Source organism: Balaenoptera acutorostrata, chromosome 10, assembly GCF_949987535.1.
Source record: "Balaenoptera acutorostrata chromosome 10, mBalAcu1.1, whole genome shotgun sequence".
In the NCBI taxonomy this organism is placed as follows: Eukaryota; Metazoa; Chordata; class Mammalia; order Artiodactyla; family Balaenopteridae; genus Balaenoptera; species Balaenoptera acutorostrata.
This window is the reverse complement of record NC_080073.1, coordinates 71,421,551-71,441,303: the sequence shown is the minus strand read 5'-3', so window position 1 is coordinate 71,441,303 and position 19,753 is coordinate 71,421,551. Positions and strand designations below refer to the sequence as shown.

The 19,753-nt window shown below is 56.0% G+C and overlaps 1 protein-coding gene across 1 annotated transcript in view; it reads right to left on the bottom strand.

Annotated features, from left to right (window-relative positions):
- The window catches only part of GLP1R (glucagon like peptide 1 receptor), a 33,377-nt gene extending 14,772 nt beyond the window's left edge, over positions 1 to 18,605 (bottom strand). The window contains exons 1-5 of the mRNA XM_057555202.1: positions 18,526 to 18,605; positions 10,660 to 10,756; positions 9,525 to 9,632; positions 2,023 to 2,141; positions 1,570 to 1,676 (exon numbers count right to left, since the gene is read on the bottom strand). Of these exons, the coding sequence (XP_057411185.1) occupies positions 1,570 to 1,676; positions 2,023 to 2,141; positions 9,525 to 9,632; positions 10,660 to 10,756; positions 18,526 to 18,603 (509 nt within the window). The 5' untranslated portion in view covers positions 18,604 to 18,605. The remainder of the gene's footprint in view (positions 1 to 1,569; positions 1,677 to 2,022; positions 2,142 to 9,524; positions 9,633 to 10,659; positions 10,757 to 18,525) is intronic.
- Between the last annotated feature and the right edge of the window lie 1,148 nt (positions 18,606 to 19,753).

Genomic DNA, 19,753 nt, shown 5'->3' with positions numbered 1-19,753 from the left:
AAAAAATAAACCACAGCCCGAGAAGATATATCCTGGATTACTATCCAGAATATACAAGGAATGCCTAAAATAAAAAAAAAGCCAAATAAGCCAATAAAAAAGTGAGCAAAGGCTATGAACAAGCAATTCACAGAATGAAACATAAAAAGTATGCTAGATCTCTCTAGGAATCAGTGATATGAAAATTAAAATCATAGTGAGATATTTCACACACTTCAGATTACCAACAATTAGGTCTGAAAATAGGAAATATTGGTGAGGATGTGAAGCCAAGGGAACTCTCATGTATTACCAGTAGGAGGGCAAACTGGCATGACCACTTTGGAGAATAACTTCACAACGCCTAATAAACTTGCAACAGCACGCTGTATTCAGACCAGGCAATTCTACTCAGAGGCATGTGCCCCTGGAGAAATGCACAAGGGGTCATGAGTAAGAATGTTCATTGTAGCAAGGTTTATAATTCAGAGAAGAAAAAAAAGAGAAACACCTCAAATGTCCATTAAAAGGATAACAAATAAATAAACTGTAATATATCATACAATGGAGTGACACTTAAAATGAATGAAACAGAACTGCCTGTATCAATGTGAATGAACCTCACAAAAACATAATGTCAGGCCAAAAGTAACTGCTGAAGAATATGTCCAACATGCCATTAAAATATGCAAACCCCACACTATATATTTGTATAGATACTTAGAAATGTGGTAAAAGTATAAAGAGATGCGTGGGAATTATAAGTGGCCCCTCAGGGGTTCCCTCTGGTGAGGAGGGAGCGTTACTCGGGGAAGCTTAACCGCGCGGTGGGCTTAAGTTCTTGGGCTGGATGGTGTGTGTGCACAGGTGATCATAGTATCAGCCACTGTATTTTCAGATCTCTGAACATTTCATAATAAAAGGGGAGAACATTCTCAGTGAGTGCATTTATTAAGCACTGACTGTGTGCCCAGCCGTGACTATGCCAGAAGCCATGGGGACCACAGGAGGAATGTCACCTCTCCTGTTCCTGCTGGCTGGTGTCCTGAGCTCCCTACCCTCTGAATCCCTCCTGCCCTTGAACCCAGCCCTCCTGGCCCGCTGCCATCAGTGCAGAGGGCATGGGAAGAACCTGGTACTCTGGAGGGAATGGCTCATCTAGGTTAGACCTAGGAAAGAAATTTTCCATGGGAGCTGACAAGCTCCAAAGAGAGCAGAATCTCTAACCCCCTGAGGTCTTGTCTAAAATCATACTGAATTCCCGATGATTTGTTACATATGCTCACCGGAGAGGACCTCCCCTACTCCTATCACCCACTGTTAAGGTGTGGGGCATGTGCTTTGTGTGTGTATGTGTAGTGTTTGTTTTTCCTTTTTTGCAGTATGATACGCGCACATTTACACAGTACAGATTAGACTAAGTACACAGTGTCGTAGCCTGTGTTTTCAGCCTCATAGTCTACCACATAGATGGTGTGGGTTCTCTGGACATCTCTTAGGAGAGGAACCTGCTGCATTGCTGCTTCGGCTTGGTGCCCCCTCTTCCATGTGGGGACAGAACAGCAGGTAAGGCTGAAGCAGCCCCCTTACCTGAAGCCCAGGAGGATGGCCGAGGCGATGACCAATGCAGAGAAGGAGAGTGCGTAGCCCACCGTGTAGATCATGTAAAGGGACAGGAGCTGCTGCTCCGGGGAGTTCTGTGTGCACACGGGGGACACAGTGTACAAGGGGTGGCCCACAACCCTCCTCTCCCACATTCTTCTTTCCCACAGGACAGGGGCAGAGGTGGGGCCCCAACTCAGCCCCACTGGGATCCTGGAACTAAGAAAGAGAATAACCTATGGTGATGGTCCTCGGATTTCTAGGGCCCTGTTCCAAGGCCGGAGAGGTGAACGCACACCACCTCTGTCCAGAAAGCATGGTGTGCAAAGCCCGAGAGGCAGGGGGATGGGCAGATGGCACAGACCAACTCGCCAGATGCCCAGGTCCCTGCTCCCATGCAGCTGGCACCCTGCTGCCCACTAGTTCGCCGGCTCAACTCACTCGGTCCCCTCGCTTGGACTCCTCGCACTCAGACAGGTCCCTCCAGGGCAGGCTTGAGTTGTCCTTGTGCAGCCACAAGCCATCGGTGGTGCAGAACCGGTACACGTGACCCTGCAGCACTAGGGCGGAGACACGCAGGAGCTGAGCCTCGGCCCAAGGCCACCTGCCCCTCACCCCTCTCCACCCTGGGGGTCACCCCAGCTGCCCCAGAACTGACCCCTCCACACACACACACACACACACACACACACACACACACACACACACACACTCGGGCCTTCCTCTCCTGCCATGTGCCTGTTTGGCCCACCCTCAGCCTTTCCTCTCAGCCACCCTGGAATGCAGCTTGGTGAATTCACACTACTGAGATGAGACCACGCTAGCCCATTTCCACACCCCTGCCTCAAATCGTGCTACGGACAAGGTTTGGTGCTGACGAGCAGTGGCCCCAACAGACCCACAGCCACCCTCTGAGACTGCTGATTCACAGAACTCAGGCCCCACCTTCTTGGGCAGAGCAGACCCCAGGAACAAAGTGGGCATAGAGCTCTTGAGAGAAAGAAGGAGACCCAGCCCCATCCTCAGGGAGCCTCGGTCTGAGGGGAGACACAGCCCTGCCCTTAAGAAGTTCTAACCTGATGGAGGAGACCCAGTCCTATTCTCAAAGATCACCCGACTTAAAAGGAATACAAAAAAAAAAAAAATACATAGTCAATGGCAGAGACATAGCCCTTAGAGACCCTCTGTTCAAAGGGGCAGTGGTGGGGGGAGGGAAGACCAGCTCTTCCCTTCAAGTAGCTCCAAGTAGCTGGAGATGGAGACTGTCCTTGGAGACCTCCCAGTCTGAGAGTGGGGAGACATCCAGCCCCTGGCCTCAAGGAGCTCCCAGTCGGAAGGAGGAAGGAAGCACAGTCCCTGGCTTCAGAGAATCAAGACTCTCACAGAAAACAAAAACCAAAAAGTGCAGAAAGGAATAACATAAATGCAAACCGAGAGAGATCAAACACAGTCCCAGCAGAGCTGGGGGTGGGATGTCCCTTGTGTCCACTCACATCCCGCCTGGGCACCTGGCGCTGAGGCGACCACCCTGCCGTGCCTCACTCTCCACCCACCCAGGGAGGGGGGTGGCTTGTGGCCCCAAGTTTGCAGGGAGATCACAAGAGGGGACAGGGGATTACCTGTGTCTGAGAGGAAATGTAAGTCTGACCCCAGGGCCAGGAAACTGGGGACAAAAGTGGGGAGAGATTTAGCACAGGGAGGGGAGCTGGAGCCAGGATGAATTTTAAAAGATTTAAAAATTCTAAAGGACAAAAGATTTTAAAGACCAGCCTCCCAGCTGTGGGAAGAAGGCTCAGCGTGAAGGAGGGAGCACGGAGAAGCCGCGAGGCCCTGGCTGGCAGTGGCTGCTCAGAAGTTTCCAGGTGGAGAGGCAGCAGTAAGGACAGGTCTGTGGCAGAGAATCATTAGCATGAGCGCCTGACGGCAGCAGCATCAACCCCAGCGCCCACAGCACCAGGGCCAGGAATGGACGCACCATCTAGGACGGGGCTGTATTTCACAGTTCACAAACCATCAGCCCGCCCACTGCTGCCATATGCCAGGACACCTTCACTCTAGGGGCCAGGGACAGCTCTCTGCCCGCACGGTCAGGCACCTGCAGGGCCTGCCAGTGGGACCCTTGTCCTCCCTGAGCCGGTCCCTGGCTCCCGGCTCACTCTCCCCTTTCTCCACTCCCTTTCAGAGACCCTGACCCGCTTCAGGAGACAGAAGTTATCTGGTAATACTGTGGGGTGAGTCAGCTTGTGGCATCACTGCTTCTAGAAGAAACTGCATTTTAAGAGTCTTCCCCAGGAAGAGAAACAAAAGCCTGAAAATCTAATGATGGGACTTCGGGCAGCGGGAGGAGCAGTGTCCCAATAGTCCCCTGACGCATTTATGAACAAAATCAGGAAAGGACAAAGGCAGAGAAGGGGAGGCACCAGGTCTGATTTAAGCAACTAGAAGGGCCCCCAAATGTCTCTCTTATCTGCTACGTGGATGCCTGGAATTCTTCACCAGGGGTTGAGTCTTCTGATGTAAGAGCAAAACCAGACTTCAGGAGTCGATGACCCCAGAGCAGCGATGGGGATCTGGCCTGACTCCATGGAGAGTGAGACTGATATCAGAACCTTCTCTGGAAACCCGTTTAGATGGCAGGAAATGGGGAGAAAAGAGGAGGCAGAGGGGCCAGGGGGAAGGGAGAGGACATCGCAAAGGGGCCCAAACTGTCAAAGCGCCATGTACCCAGGACGCAGCCCACAGCAGTGTGACCCTAGTAACAGCCACTTGCCACAGCCGGCACAGGGTCTGGCATTCAGGAGGCACTCGAATTGATGTTTTCCTTCCTACATGCTCCTTTCGAACCCTCTCTGCAGGCTGCTCACTCTTAGATATCAGGTTTTGAACACCTGCTGTATACCTGACACCTTTGAACATCACAACCACCTTACAAGGTAGGCACAGCAAATCCCACTTTACAGAGGAAGCAACTGAGCCTCTGAGAGGACAAGTGACTTGCCCAAGGTCATCCAGCCAGGAAGCGGCAGAATCAAGATTGCAGCCCTCAGCTCTTGGCCTCCAGAGGCCAAAAGTCAGCAGCCAAATTCACTGCTAACAGTCCACAATGGCCATGTGCCATTTATCTGCCCTTCCTCCAGGCTTGGATTTGCCAACATTCGGCATCCTCCCAGCAGGTCCTCTTGCCAGTTTGGGCCCCCGGCACCCTGCCATTCCTGGGCCCTCTGCTCAGGGCAAGCTGGGAGGGTAGGGAGGCAGTGTGTGCACAGATGTATGTGTTACTGGCACAGTGTCAAGAGATCACTGCGTCCCTACGAAGCTCAGTGAGCCTATGTGAGTGCGTCTGTCAATTATCCTTCATTAGCAGCAAATATTAAAAGCCAGGGTTGGTTCCTGGCCGGGTTGTGGTCCCCAGGTGCCCATCTTGGCTGGAGATGGGGTGGGTCTGGGCACAGCCCGGCTTATCAGCCCAGCTTTATCTGGCCCAGGTGCTGCTGATAAATCATAGCCAGAGGCTTGGTTCTGGTCTTGTCAACACCAGGAAGCAGCCGGCCGCATGCCAGGAGGCCTAGGGATATTTCATTAAGTCAGACCCTGGTGCTGGAACTAAAACCCCCAATTAAACACTTCCCCTCCCGGAAACCGCAGCGGCGTCTGTAATCAAGCTAACAGCCGCCCTTCCACGTGGACGCGGGCACACAGGGCTGTGGAGAGCCACTCATGAATCCATTAGCTCCTGCATCCTGGCAACAGCAATGGCCAGCACGGACTCCTGGGCCCCATCTCCTGGGCCGGGAAGCCAAGATTCAAAGCGGGCAGTCATAGGCCCTCCCCAGAGTGCTGGAATGAGGGTCAAAGGCAGGGCTCGAATTGAAGGTGTCCACTTGGGGTGGGGATGAGGGGCAACGCATCACATCACGGCCTAGGAGAAGGACCTCGGGTTCTGAACGACAGACTCAAGGTCAATCCTGGTTCTGCCCTCAACCACCTATGGGACCTTGGGCAGACCTCCCCATGTCTCAGCTTCCTCATCTGTAAAATGGGAACCATGATAACTTCCCAGGTCTGTGGTGTGAGGATTAGGAGATAAAGCATGTGAAGTGCCTGGTACCTGGTTGGTCTTCAAAACAGAGTCACAGTGAAAGACCTGCTGCCACCCCCCCCGCCCCCACCAATTCCTCAAAAGAGTACCCCTTCACTGGGGGCGGGCTGGAGCTTAGGACACCGCCTCAGCCGGAGCTCCTCCAGGGCCAAGCTGGGGCCTCGGTTTCCCTCTAGCAACCCCAGCCTGCTGTAAAAGCTCAAGGGAGGCACCTGTCAGAGTTTCCAAGAATTGTGAGTTATAGACAATTTTTAAAACATTTTATGACTCTCCTATAATTAGAACCAAGCTAACATGTAGGGATCAGGAGAGGGTGCAGCTAATGAGACTGGAATGATATGTAATGAGCAGATCAGCTGTTTGTGGTTAAACAAGGCTGCTGGAGGGCCCTCGGGTGGCAACAGGCTCTCTGAAGCCACTCCAGCCTTCTGGTTTACAGAGAAAATCTTGTGGACGCAAGGCATCTCCTTTGAACACCTTCCTTCCTTGACTCACCTGTTCCCACCCTCTCTGTGCAATCCCCAATTCTGAATTAGAGGGGTCAGAATTCAAGGACTTGGCTGGCTTCCCTGGGACATTGTATAGTTCTGAGGCCTGGCCTGGCCCCATCTCTGAGTCTGACACCCTCCCTCCCTGGAGGGCACTCTTTCCCCCTTCTCCATCTGCCTGTTCTTCCAGGCCTGGCCCCGATATCACCTCCCTCTGGAAGCCTTCCTGGTGCCACACCCCAGGCAGAAGAGGTGGCTCTGACCTCCCTCAGCACCACTTCCCAGGCCCCTGAGCTGACCTCTTCAGCCCCATGGGGAAGGTCACCCCTTCTCCCCAACGCCCACATACTCACACACCCCTAAGGTCTCACTGACATCCCCAGCTCCTGACACAGACCTGCCCCAGGGAATTGTTCTGAATTTAATTCTTTCTCTAGTCACTCATTCCTCTGCCCTACTCTGCACCCCAGAAGGCCGACCCCTGTGGACAGCATCGCTTGGGCGCTTTGCCCTCCACTGGGTTTGGCCACTGGGAGGCACCAGCAGAAGGTAGGAGGGCGGAAGGAGAGAGAGGCTGGGGTATTTCTCCCTTGCTCCCTTCTTGCCTTGATTCTGAGGTTCTGGCAGTGGCTTTGCCCCTCTGTGGCTAAGGCCCTGCCCTGCTGGTGGCCTCTCCATCACCACGACCTCCAGCTGTTCCTGCCCCACTTGGGTCTAGGGATGCTAAAGCTTCCCACTGTTGTGGTCCTTGGTGCTTTATGTACCTTTTTGGCCCCTTAACCCTGCCCAGCCTCTGAAGTGGCCCCTCCATTAAATTCTTTTCAGATTCCCAGCTGAGTGTGTTTTCTGCCAGGACCCTGCCTGAGACGTGTCCCCCTTGCTTCTCCCCACTTCAAACTCCCACTATGACGTTTTTCCACAGTCTACCCCCTTGATCAGCCCAAGAAAGTTCCAGAACTGTCCCCTTCCTGCTCCCCCATGCTCTGGGAGGGGGTGAGGGAAGCCCCTAGTGCCAGCTTCTGCCAAGGGGAACAGCCAGGACAGGCCAGAGACAGCAATTATGCTGCAGGAGCTCACGGTGGGTGTCTCTGCAGGTCCCTAACTCAGAGAGAGGGGAGAGGGAGGCAGAGTCTGTGATCCCACGTGTCAGCAAAGGGAGTGAATTAGCTTGGTGAGTCAGGGGAGGGGGGCGGGGGCTGGCAAGGGGCCTGCACAGTGGCCGTTATCTTCACGGAGAAAGCAATAAAACCGTGTTCGCTCATAAACGGGCACCACCAGGACCTATTTCCTGCTCAAATAAAATTAAAGGTGATGGATGGAGCCGCGAGCGGCAGGCAGAGCTGGGGGCAGCTTAGTGCTGAGTGATGGACCCTGTCCTGCGCCTGGCTCCCTGGGGTCTAGAGGCCCGGCCCCAGCTGGACAGGCGGCCAGTCCCAAACCACCGGGGAGCAAGGGAAGTGTGCGTATTGCGGGAAGTGGGCGAGGTAAGTCAGGCAGGTGGAAGAAATTAACAGCAACCATTTTTCAAGAACCTACAATCCTCCCAACACCCCCATCACCTGGCTTTATCCCATCTCCCACACGGCAAGCTGAGGCACAGAGAGGTCTAGAAATTCACTCAAGCTCACACAGCCACTCAGAGCAGCCTCAGGCAGAACCATAAGATTGTACAACTCGACTTTTTCATCTCCAGGGAGAGGGCAGGCAGCTCACTGCCCTCCCTCGGGGTGTGCCCAGCCAGCAGAGGCCCAGGCCACTCGCCTGTCCCCATGCCCAGAGCCACGTGCACAGGAACACACATACATGCACACATACGTGCCCGCACACTGGAGGAAGCCTGGTGTAGCAGGGAAACATGCTTACTCTAAACCAGACTCCTCGGCTTATTCCTGGGTCTGCTACTCACTCGCTGTGTGAGCTTGGAAAAGTCACTTAGCATCTCTGTGCCTCAGTTTCCTCCTCTGTAAAAGGGGAGGGTCACCAGAGTGCTTGCCTCGCAGGGTTGTTGTGAGGATTAAATGAGTGTAGGTGTGTAAAGTGCTTACAGCTGGCCGCGGAAATGCTGCATGAAGGGCACTGATCCGCTCTGTGTCTTACGCGGGCGCCTGCCTCTTTCCAGGCCCAGGCTCTCCCCGTGCACCTCAGGGTGGGGTGGGTATACTGGGAAGGAACAGCAGGAGAGAGTCTCCTCAGGCCTCCTGCCTGGGCTTCATCTGACTCCAGTCCTGTGTTCTGAGGTGAAGCTCACACCAGGCCCTGCCAGGTGCCCTGATGTTCCACTAAGGGGCTGCCTCTCCCAGGAAGCCCTCTAGCTTCCCAGAGTATGACCTCAATCTCACACTTGCTTCTGGGCCAGTTTCTGCTTGGTCTCAGGCCCCTTCAGTGCACTGTAATTAAGAGCACCGGCTAGCTTCAAATCCTGGCCCTGCCATTTACCACGTCATCTGGAGCGAGTGACTTAAACTTTCTGGGGCCTCAGTTTCCCTATCTGTACAAAACAAGCATACCCACGGGGCAGTTGTAAAGATTAAATGAGTACTCGGCTTTTAGGGCAGGACTGGTCACATAGCAGGTACTTAACATCATTATTATAAAGCAGTACCCTTTCTCCCTTCCTGAGACTGTGGGCTCTTTGAGGCGAGGGTGCTTGTCTCCTGTTAGCCTCCCTGGTGCCTGGGACAGGTGGGTGGGTGTCGGGGGGCACATTAACTCCCCCTCCAGTCAGAGCTCCCCCTGCAGCCTCTGTAGATCTCTGTTCTCCAAAGAGTCACACCTTTCCCAGTGCAGGCTGTCCCCTGCAGACAGGAGTGAGCCGGGGAGGGCCTGGGGGGCAACTTCACCAAGGCTCCGATCACTACTCCCGTCTGGGTTCATCTGAGCAATGAACCCCTGAAGAGTCAGGAGGTGGCTACAGGCCACTACCAGGTGGGCGGCACCTACAAACACACACACACACACACACACACACACACACACACACACACACACACACACACACACACACACACACACACACGCATCAGAGCAATGACATCTCTGAGTAACCCCACCCCACACTGAACCCCCAGGAACTGTTCCTACCTGACTCCTTTCCTGATGCAGGAGGGTGCGCTCATTTCTTTCTTAAGTCAGACGCCATGATTTCCCCGCAGACCCCACCTGCCAGGACGGGCCTCAGGCCCAGGTTACACCTGATGCCACCCCCTACTGCTCCCCACCCCCAAGGAAAGAAAGGCAGACCACCACGAGGAGGCCCAAAGACCTCCTGGAGCCGGGAGGCTGTGTCTCAGGGGAAAGGAGGCAGCACGAACCCCGCGCCAACTCCACTCCCACCCCGGGCGGGGCAGGGGACTCACCGCTGCTGGCCCAGGGCAGGTACCAGGGGCAGCTGACGTTCACGAAGGAGCCCGGCGGCCCATCCGGCCAGCAGGCGTAGTCATCGAAGGTCCGGTTGCAGAACAGGCCTGGTGCAGCGGGACGATGGCATCTGAGTCCCAGCCTGGCCGGGGCACTTCCCCCCAAGTTCCCCACCGGGGAGGGTGCCCAGCAGAAACCTGCGCTCGGCTCACCTCCACTGAGGCTTCCTACCCACCCAGCACATTCCCACCCAGCAGGTGCCACTTATCAGCAGCGGGACTTGGAGCAAAGTACTTAAGGTCTCTGCTTTCTCACCTGGAAAATGGGGTTGATCCCCAGCCCACAGGGCTTTGTGGGGACAAATAGCACAGCTAGCATAGATAACTGAGTATAGTAAGTGCTCAATAAACGATCCTTGTGGGCCTGTTATTAAATTACACACCACGGATGAAGGGGACGGTAGCTCTCCAGGCTAAGATAACCCTCCTCAGGTGACTGGGTCATGACTGCAGCTCAGGACTGGAACACAGGCTTATCAATCCTCTGCTCTTTTTTTTTCTTTTTTTTAACATCTTTATTGGAGTATAATTGCTTTACAATGTTGTGTTAGTTTCTGCTGTATAACAAAGTGAATCAGCTATACGTATACATATATCCCCATATCCCCTCCCTCTTGCGTCTCCCTCCCACCCTCCCTATCCCACCCCTCTAGGTGGACACAAAGCACCGAGCTGATCTCCCTGTGCTACGCGGCTGCTTCCCACTAGCTATCGATTTTACATTTGGTAGTGTATATATGTCCATGCCACTCTCTCACTTCGTCCCAGCTTACCCTTCCCGCTCCCCATGTCCTCAAGTCCATTCTCTATGTCACTCCCCCTAAACGTTCATTACTCTAAGTACGTGGGTTGGGCCTCCTGCCCTGGCACAGGCCGGAAAGTGCTGAGGAGGATGCAGAATAGAAAAGCCAGGTGTCTGCTCCTGAGGGGCCCCAGTCAGGGGCGAGGGGGAACACAGCAGCAACGAGGCCGCACCCCAAGGCATAGGGTGGATGAGGGGTCCTAGAGAGGCAAATGATGCCCAGCCAGGCGTGGGGCCTCCCAGCGCCGTGGGGAGCTGGTTGGGTGCACTCACCTGTGGCTGGGGGCGGAGCCTCGGTCAGGAAGCGCTGGCACTGGCGTCGGTATTCTCGCCATTTCTCCACTGTCTCCGAGAGGGACACGGTGGCACCCTGGGGAGAAGAAAGAAAAGGGGGCCCCTTAGGTGCAACCGACCTCTCTTTTATGCCCAATCCCCCCCCCCCACACACACTTGGTTTCTTGATCTCCGGGGGACCTTAGAGCCCCAAACTCCACAGGCTTTGGCCATCTCTGAAAGGGGGTGACAACACAAAGAGGGGCTCCAGGTGGATGTTTTTATATCTTTATCCCTCCCAGGGCATAGCCTGGGGTGTAGTAAATGTCCAGCCAGTGGCTACTGAAAGGACACTGTTGGGGGTGAGTGGGGGAAGGGCCACCGGCTGGGCGTGTGTCTCATTCATGGTTTCATCTGCCCTCACCCAGCAGAGAGAGTTCCTGAGGGCCCTGGGCTTTGTGACTGCCACGGGCTCCTTTCCAGCACCCAGTCAGCCTTCCTGCAAGGTTCTCACACTTTCATCCACCAGTCTTGAAGGCAACACGCAGGCCCAGAGTGGGAGAGGGGCTCAGTCAAGGTCACACAGCACCCCAAGGAGCAGAGCTAAGGCTAGGACCTGGAGTCTCCCAGATCAGTGACTGTGACGGAGCAGTGGCAGGTGTGGGCTGAGGTGGGATTCAGTGCTGGTAATACCGCCCACTAGCATCCCTCCTGCAAAATGCAGTCATGTTACCTGGGAGGTCAACACGACCCCCACCATCTCCTTGTAGCATAACAACACAGATCAAATATTCAGCTCTATCAACTGCAGGAGAAGTCCTGAGGACATGGGGTGAAGGGGTCAGAAAAGTTCCAGAACACAGAGATTGGGTCTGCAATGGGAGGGGTCCCCCTCTCTGTGAGTAGATAAGGTAACAGAACTGGCTTTTTAGCAGAGACCCAAGCAGATACACCCAAGTGAGAATTATCCATGTCCAGACATTTTAGTGTACCTCTTTAGATATGTCTTGGGACTATGTTTCCTTTTTATTTGTATTTTTTCCTGAACAGGCTTAAGATTATAAATATTCCTCCTTTAGAGCCTGCAGACACACAAATGACCAGGGACCCTCTTGTATAAAATTTAGGACCTATACATAATTTAAAACAAAATTTCACTTTTTGAAATCACAAAAATATACATGCGTGCTGAAATTAAAACAGCTTCATTTTGGGAGCTTGCACCACCCCTGACGGGTGGTGCCCTAAGCACACTGGATCTGGTTTCCGGGTAATCCTGCCCAGATTTAAGCTGCGTTGGGGGCTTATAAGACACTTCCCATAAAGACACAGGCTGTCTTGGGCTCATCCCTGGTGGCACAGGAAGCCCTAGGGAGGGGACAAAGCTTGCTTGACAAGCAAGGGGACAGTCTTGGAGTGAGTGTGCTGAGGCCACAGGCAGAGCTACCTAAAAGTGCTCTTCTGAGCGCAAAGGTCAAGTGTATTTGTTAAACAAATAAATAAGGAATCAAACCCAACAGCGAAGGCAGTGTCAGTTTTAGCTACAACTGAGGGGTCAGCGCAGTTTTCACTAGCGCCAGTCCTGGTGGATCCACCCCCCCGACCCCTACCCGCTTTCCTTCTCCTCCACGGAATGCAGCAGCTGCTGGTGGTCAGGGCAGGGAGACCAGGGAGAAATCCCACCTGATCTCTCTAGGAGGAAAGCAGGCAGCAAGCAAGGTGGCTGCTGGGAACTGGGGCAGAAGGTGTGTCTGGGGCAGGGAGCGGGGACTGGGAAGCCCATGGGAACCAGAAGTCTCAGGGTGGGGATAAAGGCAAAGGACAGCACCAGGAGGGCCAGCCTGGCCAGCAGCACCCCAGAGAGCTTCGAGACAGAGGCAGCCCTGTCACCTGCTCGGAGCAGAGCCTCGGACGAGAAACTATCTTCAGGGCTTCCCTGGTGGCGCAGTGGTTGAGAATCTGCCTGCTAAGGCAGGGGACACGGGGTCGAGCCCTGGTCTGGGAAGATCCCACATGCCGCGGAGCAGCTGGGCCCGTGAGCCACAACTACTGAGCCTGCGCGTCTGGAGCCTGTGCTCCGGAACAAGAGAGGCCGCGATAGTGAGAGGCCCGCGCACCGTGATGAAGAGTGGCCCCCACTTGCTGCAACTGGAGAAAGCCCTCGCACAGAAACGAAGACCCAACACAGCCAAATAAATAAATAAATAATAATTAAAGGTGCTAATAATTAAAAAAAAAAAAGGTCAGGGCCTGATTGGTTTCATGCCCTTGCACCTGGCTCCCTAGATTAGGTATAATCTGTCTCCAAATCCAGAAAAAAAAAAAAAAAAAAAGAAACTATCTTCAGCCGGGGGCTCCCTGAGGGCAGGGCTGTGTTGCCCTCAGGCTGGGGCTCCTTAAGAACAGGTGTTGTGCCCCCCCTCAGATAGCTTCCTGACAATAGGGGTCCACCGTCTGCCTCCTGCCCCAGCTGAAGTTCTCCAAATACTGCTCACCGCACCCGCCTGCCCAAACACACAAACTACCAGACCTCTGGCCTCTCCCCACCTGGCGTTTATGGAAGTAATACTGTGCCAGGCTCTGGGTGGGGGGACGGACTCGGGGGACATGGGGAGCTCAAAGATGAAGGCCAGAGCCCTGGCCTGAGAGAGTCCCCAGGCTACTCAGGGGTGGGGTGGGAGCAAATGCTCTTCAGGACACAGCAGAGAAGGCGGTGGTGAAAGTGCTCAGGGAATGGCTGGGGCAGGGCTCGGTGCTTGGGCTTGAGAGCCCTGGGGGACGCCGGGGATTGGGAGCTGCGGTTGGCGGAGGGAAGGGGGGTAGAGAGAGACTGGGCCCAGCAAGGGCAGAGGGTGGGCATTTCAGCAGGAGGACCCAGCAGGAACGAAGGGGCAGAATTGGGGACGTCGGTGCTCTGGTGAGCAAGCAGAAGACAGCCTTGTACTAATGTTCAGGAGAATTTTCTGGGCCAGGGAGAGAGCAGTAGGCAGCACCTGGGACAGATTTGAGGCTCTGGTCTGGAACAAGGCTGGGGTCACCCGGTGCAGCAGGGCCCAGGGGCTCAGGGGAACACAGTTACACAGAGAAGTTTGAATAGCCCTGGCTTTGGGCTCAGAGCCAGGCCTGATCCTGGCTCTCCCATAAATTAAGTTTGTGACCTTGTGCAAGAGTTTTAACTTCGAGCCTGAGCTCACACCTGCACAAATTGGGAATAACAATAGTCCCTACCTCCCTGTGAGCATTAAGTGAGTTAATGCTTAGAAGGGCGCCTGGCACGTGGAAAATCCACAGTCAACGGCAGCTGTCTTTGATTTCTGCTCTTGACAGGAGAGGACAGAGCAGACCGGGCAGCCAGACTTCCTGGGGAGTCCGGGTCCCACCCCTCCCTCATTTCTGGGATCAAAAAACTCCCAGCAGGAGGAAAGGAACATATTTTCCGGCCAAGGACCGATCATTCTGCTTAATTTGTGGCATCTTACAGCTGCAACATAGCCATTAGCAAAGCCTCCATGCCCGAGGGCAAGGAACTTTGAGGAGGGGCAAGGCCCTGCCCACCAGCCTCCACCCCATTTCATCCTCCTGTGATGTGAGTCCCCGCTCCAGGCCTGGTGAGGAGGGGCTGGGGGTGGTAAGTGGTGGGGAGGATGCAGTGGTGGAGGCCCCTGCCCCTCAGAGGCAGCAGAGCTGGCCGGGAGACCAGGGCAGCAGTGGGGGGCCCAGCGGACCAGGGTGAGGGCAGCTTGGCAGTTTTTAGAATCAGGACTCACCAGGCTTCATGGGAGTTCTCTGATGCGGGGGGTGAAGGCAAATGGGGACACTGCCTGGGGCGGAGTTTACAGTTAGGAGAGGGCGTCTCTCAGATTCAGGTGTTTGGGGAGGAAGCAGGAGGTGACAAAGAAGATGCCAGGAAGGAGTGGTGGGCAGGAGAGAGCACTGGACAGAGAGACACGTCCTTGGTTTAAATTCCAGCTCTGTCTGTTAACGTGGGACTGATGGGACAAATTTTAATCTTCTGGGACCTCAGTTTCCTTATCTGTAAAATGGGCATATCGCTCTTTTCAAAGAGTTCCTGTACAGATCCAGCAAGATAAAGTAGTGAAAACCTTTAGGAATTATCCAGTCCTGTACGAGTGAGCAGTGTTCTAAGGAAGAAGAGCAGGAAGAGAAGGATGTGGAGAGGGTGAGGGGCTTTCCAACACCCTAGGACGGCACACCTTCTCCAAACACTGGCTGCTAATGTGAAGAATTCCTCCGGCAGTTTCATTTCTCAGTGTGAATCAGTGCATCAGATTCTTTCCTTTTCTGGGAACCTTTTTGATTGAGGGGAAGGAGGAAAGAGAGGCCACTAAGGTGGGAAAAATGGGAGAGGCCCTCCCCAAAGTAAAAAGAGGGCTCCAATGACAACTCTGGCACCTCCCAACAGATGCAGCCCTGCATCTTCCCTGCAGCTCCTCCCAGGACCCCTGCCTCCTTCTTCTCTGCCCAACTTCCAGAGCCCAACCATCCCCGAGGCCCTCTGAGACCTGGAGGGATGGTGCTGCTGGACCCCGGGCTCTTGGCCCCATTTTTTTTCCTTATAGACTCCAGATACATGAGCAGAAGGGCAGGGAAAGGAAGACCACACACACATTCTCACGTGCACCAGACCCCTCACATGGATACACTGTCACACACATTATCACACGTGTGTGGAGCACATGCTTACATACTAAGACATGACATGGAGTCTCTCTCCCACACATGAACACATAGACTGTCAGGTACACACACACACACACACACACACACACACACACCCCTTGACTGACGTATACTCAAGTCACACTGTCACATGCATAGATACAGAGAAACAGACACACATTCTGTCACAAGCACACTTTTCTCACCCACACACAGACACACACTGGCAGACACTCATTCACACACTAAGATGTCTCTCTCTCATACACACACAGACCTTCCCATAGATGCAGTATCACACTTGGAGTCACAAACACATACACACTGTCAGGCACACAATGACATGCTGAGATGTTTCATACACGGGGACTCACAGGCAGGCTGTCACACAGAGGGTCACATACAAGTACGGAGGAGAAACAGGGGTTCATACAGCCCACACCCCTCTCCCCCTGGTCCCTCTCTCTCTGTCTCTCTCTCTACCTGTCTCTGTCCTGCATCTTTGTACCTCTGTATCGCTGTACCTCTCTATCTCACACGCACACAGAAGCATCTGTTCAGGGGCAGGCGCAGCTAAGGAGCAGCCTGCTTTTCCTCAGAGCAAGGCATCCAAGGGCAGGATGTGGTTTCTTGGTTGCTCCTGCCCTGGCACCCACCAGACTCCATATCTGTGAGGGAGCCCAGCTCAGGACAAAGTCCACAGTGACCGCCGCGCACCCTGGACTCCATCCACCCTTCACTGGAGTGCAGAGGCACGGGGCCTCCGACAGCCCCCCTCCCAGCCCTCTTCCACTGCCCTGGAGAAGGCTTCCAGATTCCCGAGGACAAGTGGGTCAGATCCCCCAAGCGACTAAAGCTGCCATTTCAGGGCGCCAGCGTCCCAATCCTCTCTGTTACCCCATGGGGCAGGGCTCGTGATCCCTATTTATAGATGAGGAAACAGAGGTTCCGGATGGTCAGATGTCCTGCCCAAGATCACCAGCTAACGGCAGACCTGATATTTGAACCCAGTTTTGTCTGGTCCTAATTTGGAGTGTCAAAGTCTTGCCCGTCTCCTCAGTAGACCAGCTCCCTCACAGGGGTCTTGCGGAGGAAAGTTATAGGCGAGGGGGTGGTCCTTCCCGGCAGCAATGAAGGAGTAGCCTAGGTCCCCTTCTTCAGAGGTCAGTTCTGCCACCCTCCTGCCTGCACCCCCTTCCAGCCTGGCCAGCCTGACTGTGGGCAGCTCACTCCATTTTCCCTTCAGTCCCACCTGGGTGAGCAGGTATTAGGCACCAGCCCAGCCCCGCACCCCTTTGTCCTCTCTGTTCCTGGACTGCTGGGTTCACCTTACACAGGGAACCCTCCTTTTCTGAGGTTTGTCCCCCCCGGCAGTGACAGGAAGGGAGCAACCTAGTCTTGCTGATCTCATGAACAGAAAATAGAAAACAGAATTCACCATTGTTGAGAGTCACACGCGGGCATGAGGTTGTGTCGCAATTACTGCAGTCTGACCTCAAAGCCTGTCACTCAGATCTCCACCGGTCAGGGGTGCTCACAGCAGGGCACCCCCCGAAGCTCCCCCTCTCTGCTCAGAGCCTGGCTCATCCTGCCCTCCTCTGTCACCCCAGGACTGTTACGGCCCCAGGATATTGGGCTTTTGGCCCAGGGCTGAGGAATGAGGGGTGGGAAGAAAGGGCAGGTTCAAGGAGCCTGACTCCTCTGGGCAAAGGAACTCTGGGGAGAAGACAGGCAGCATCCAGAACCTCTCCTCTTCCCTTAATCCAAAGCCAGTCTGCAAATGGCCTGGAGCAGGATGGGACCAGGCAGCAGAGCCTTCGACCCCAACCCTGTCCCAGCCAGAGGAGGAGGTAAAAGTGAGCGAGAAGCAGGTAGTGGGTCTGCAGTTCTGGCTCCCAAAAGATCCCACGCACACCAGGGAAGCCAAAGTCTGGCTGAGCGTCGGGGGGACGCTGCTGTGGAAGGAGATGTCTCCTGCAGCTAGGGGCAGTAGTTGGGCTGGGGACACGGAGAGGGAGGGAATGAGTCTGGAAAAAAACGTGGGGGCTGAAGAAGGGCTGGCACCTTAGCTGGGAGGCACATCTGTCCACATCTGGATTCTCAGCCAGGGGTGGAGTCGGCCCTCATCAAAGACCCCTCCTCCCGCCTCCCACCTGCCCTGGGACAAATTTCAAGGCCTGTGAAAGCCCCCTCCCCAAAGCTCTTCAGGTCTGGGGGTAAGAGCGGGAGGTCACGGGAAGACACGGCTCTCTGGCACAGGAAAGCCTGCAGCTCTTCTCTGCTCAAGCATCTCACAGCATCTCTGGACAACTCCTCTCTCCTAAGGCAGGCGGGCCACAGCCCCCAGCCTAGGAGCCTGGAGGCAGGAAAGGCAGAGAGGGGCTGCAGGGGTCCACCTGTGGTCAGGCCTCCAAGGGCATCCAGGAGGCCAAGGTGTCTCCACGTGTCCCAGTATGAGCTCTGGTGCATGTTGACCACGAAGGGGGTCAAAATGGGGGTGTGTCAGGCGAGTGTGTGAGGGGAGGCCTGCCTGCTTCTAGAGGAGCAGGGAGCCTTCTAGTGTTTGCCTTGGCGCGGGCCTGGGGACAGGGGTGGCTCTCGAGTTCCAGCTGGGAGATCAGGGGGAAGGACAGAAAGCTGCCACCGCAGGGTCCCTGGGGCTATAAGTCAAAGGCTGTGCTGGGGGGCTGGTCGGGGGGCGGATAGAGCTGGGGGTCCACACCCAGGCCTCTCCGCCTTCCCAGGGGGTCTTTGAAAGTGAGCGGGGGACGGGTGAGGGCGCGGGCACGGCGGGGAGGGGTCTGGGGCACAGTGGAAAAGGGGAGGTCGGGGAGCTCGGGCTGTGGCCGGGCCGCTGGCACGGGTTTGCGGGAGACGGAGTTGGGAAAGTGGTCGGGGGGAGATGCGGCACAGAAGTCGGCGCAGGGCGGCCGCGGGACAGCCGGTGGCCCGGCAGAGGGGCCCGGGCGGCCAGGAAGGGGGCGCCTGGCCGGGGCTGAGGGAGGCGTCCGCCGTCCGAGCCCCCACCTCCGCCACCCAACTCTCCAGGTCCCACTCCCCGAGGCTTGGGTTCCCGCCGCCCGCGGTCGCGGAGTTTCGCTCAAGTCGCGGCCGCCGCTGCCCGGACGCCGCGCCCGCAGCAGCCCACGCCGCCGCCTCCCCCGCCCCGGGACCCGCGGGTCTCACCTGGGGGCGGGGGCCGGCCCTGCCCACCGCCCCGAGCAGCAGCAGCGCCAGGCGGAGCGGCCCGGGGGCGCCGGCCATGGCGGGGCTCTCAGGACTGGGCCATCGCTGCCACCTGCGGCACCGCGCGCGCCACTGAGCCCGGGCGGCGCGGGCGCGGAGGAGGAGCCGGCGCGGGGCCGCCCCGCCCGCAGGAGGGGCCGGGTGGGTTCCGGCTCTCCGCCCCCGCCCGCGGAGTGCCCTGGGCCCGGCCACCTCCGGACCGGAGGTCCCCGGCCCTGCGCTCCGGGCTGGCGCCGCTCGGGTTCGGGCAGTGCAGGAGCGGGGCCGCCCCCACCCCACAGCCGGCCTTCCTCCCGGATCCCCCAGCTAAAGAAAGCCAAACCACCCCCAGCTGTCCAGGATACCCCGTAGGGAACTGAGGCGGAGAAGCGCACGGGACTTGGCCAAGGTCACACCGCCAGTCAAACCCCTTCCGAAAAGTGTAACCCCAAGAGCTGCGAGTGGCTAGTAAGACAGATCCACCCGGCGGGGTTACCCGGTCCCCAAGTCCTCTCCTCATTCCCGGGTTCTGTCCCGAAGGCAGCCCTGGGACAACCAAGGTTGGGGGGACAATGACAAATGGATCAATGGAACCCTGCCGGTGGGGAGGGTCTAGAAGGTCCCCCGACTCCCGCAGCCCCCATGGCCCCTGCTCTGAACCACTGGGCTCTTATAACCCCTGTGTCCCTGGGATAACGTGTGCCCACGGCTGTCCTCTGTGCCTCCTGCGTCTCTGTGTCCCTGCTTCGTGGAGGCTCCGTATTATACCTGCTTTTGTAACACCCCCCTCGCCCCCCAGCGCAGTGCAGGCCAGGGAGTAGGGTGGGACACAGGTTCACCCTCACCCAGGCTGTGGAAGACAGTGCTAAGAAGGCACTGACTTTCTGTTCCCTAAAGCCAGTGTGGAGTGCCAGTGGGAAAAGGGAATTACACCTCTCCCCCAAAAGAACTTTGATGTCACTATTAGGAAGGGGGGCGGCAGCAGCACTCAGCTTTGACCTACCATGGGGCATGTCTGGACCATTCCAAAGGGAAAGGGAGCAGGTGTTGGAGTAGCTGCTCCTCAGGGAGAGAACAGGACTTCTCAAATCCCAGAGCACAAGGAGGGGAGGGGGGGAAGGGGGAGGGGGAGGGGGAGGGGAGGGGGAGGGGGGAGGAGGCCTCCAGTGGGAGGAACCAGGGGCTCCCA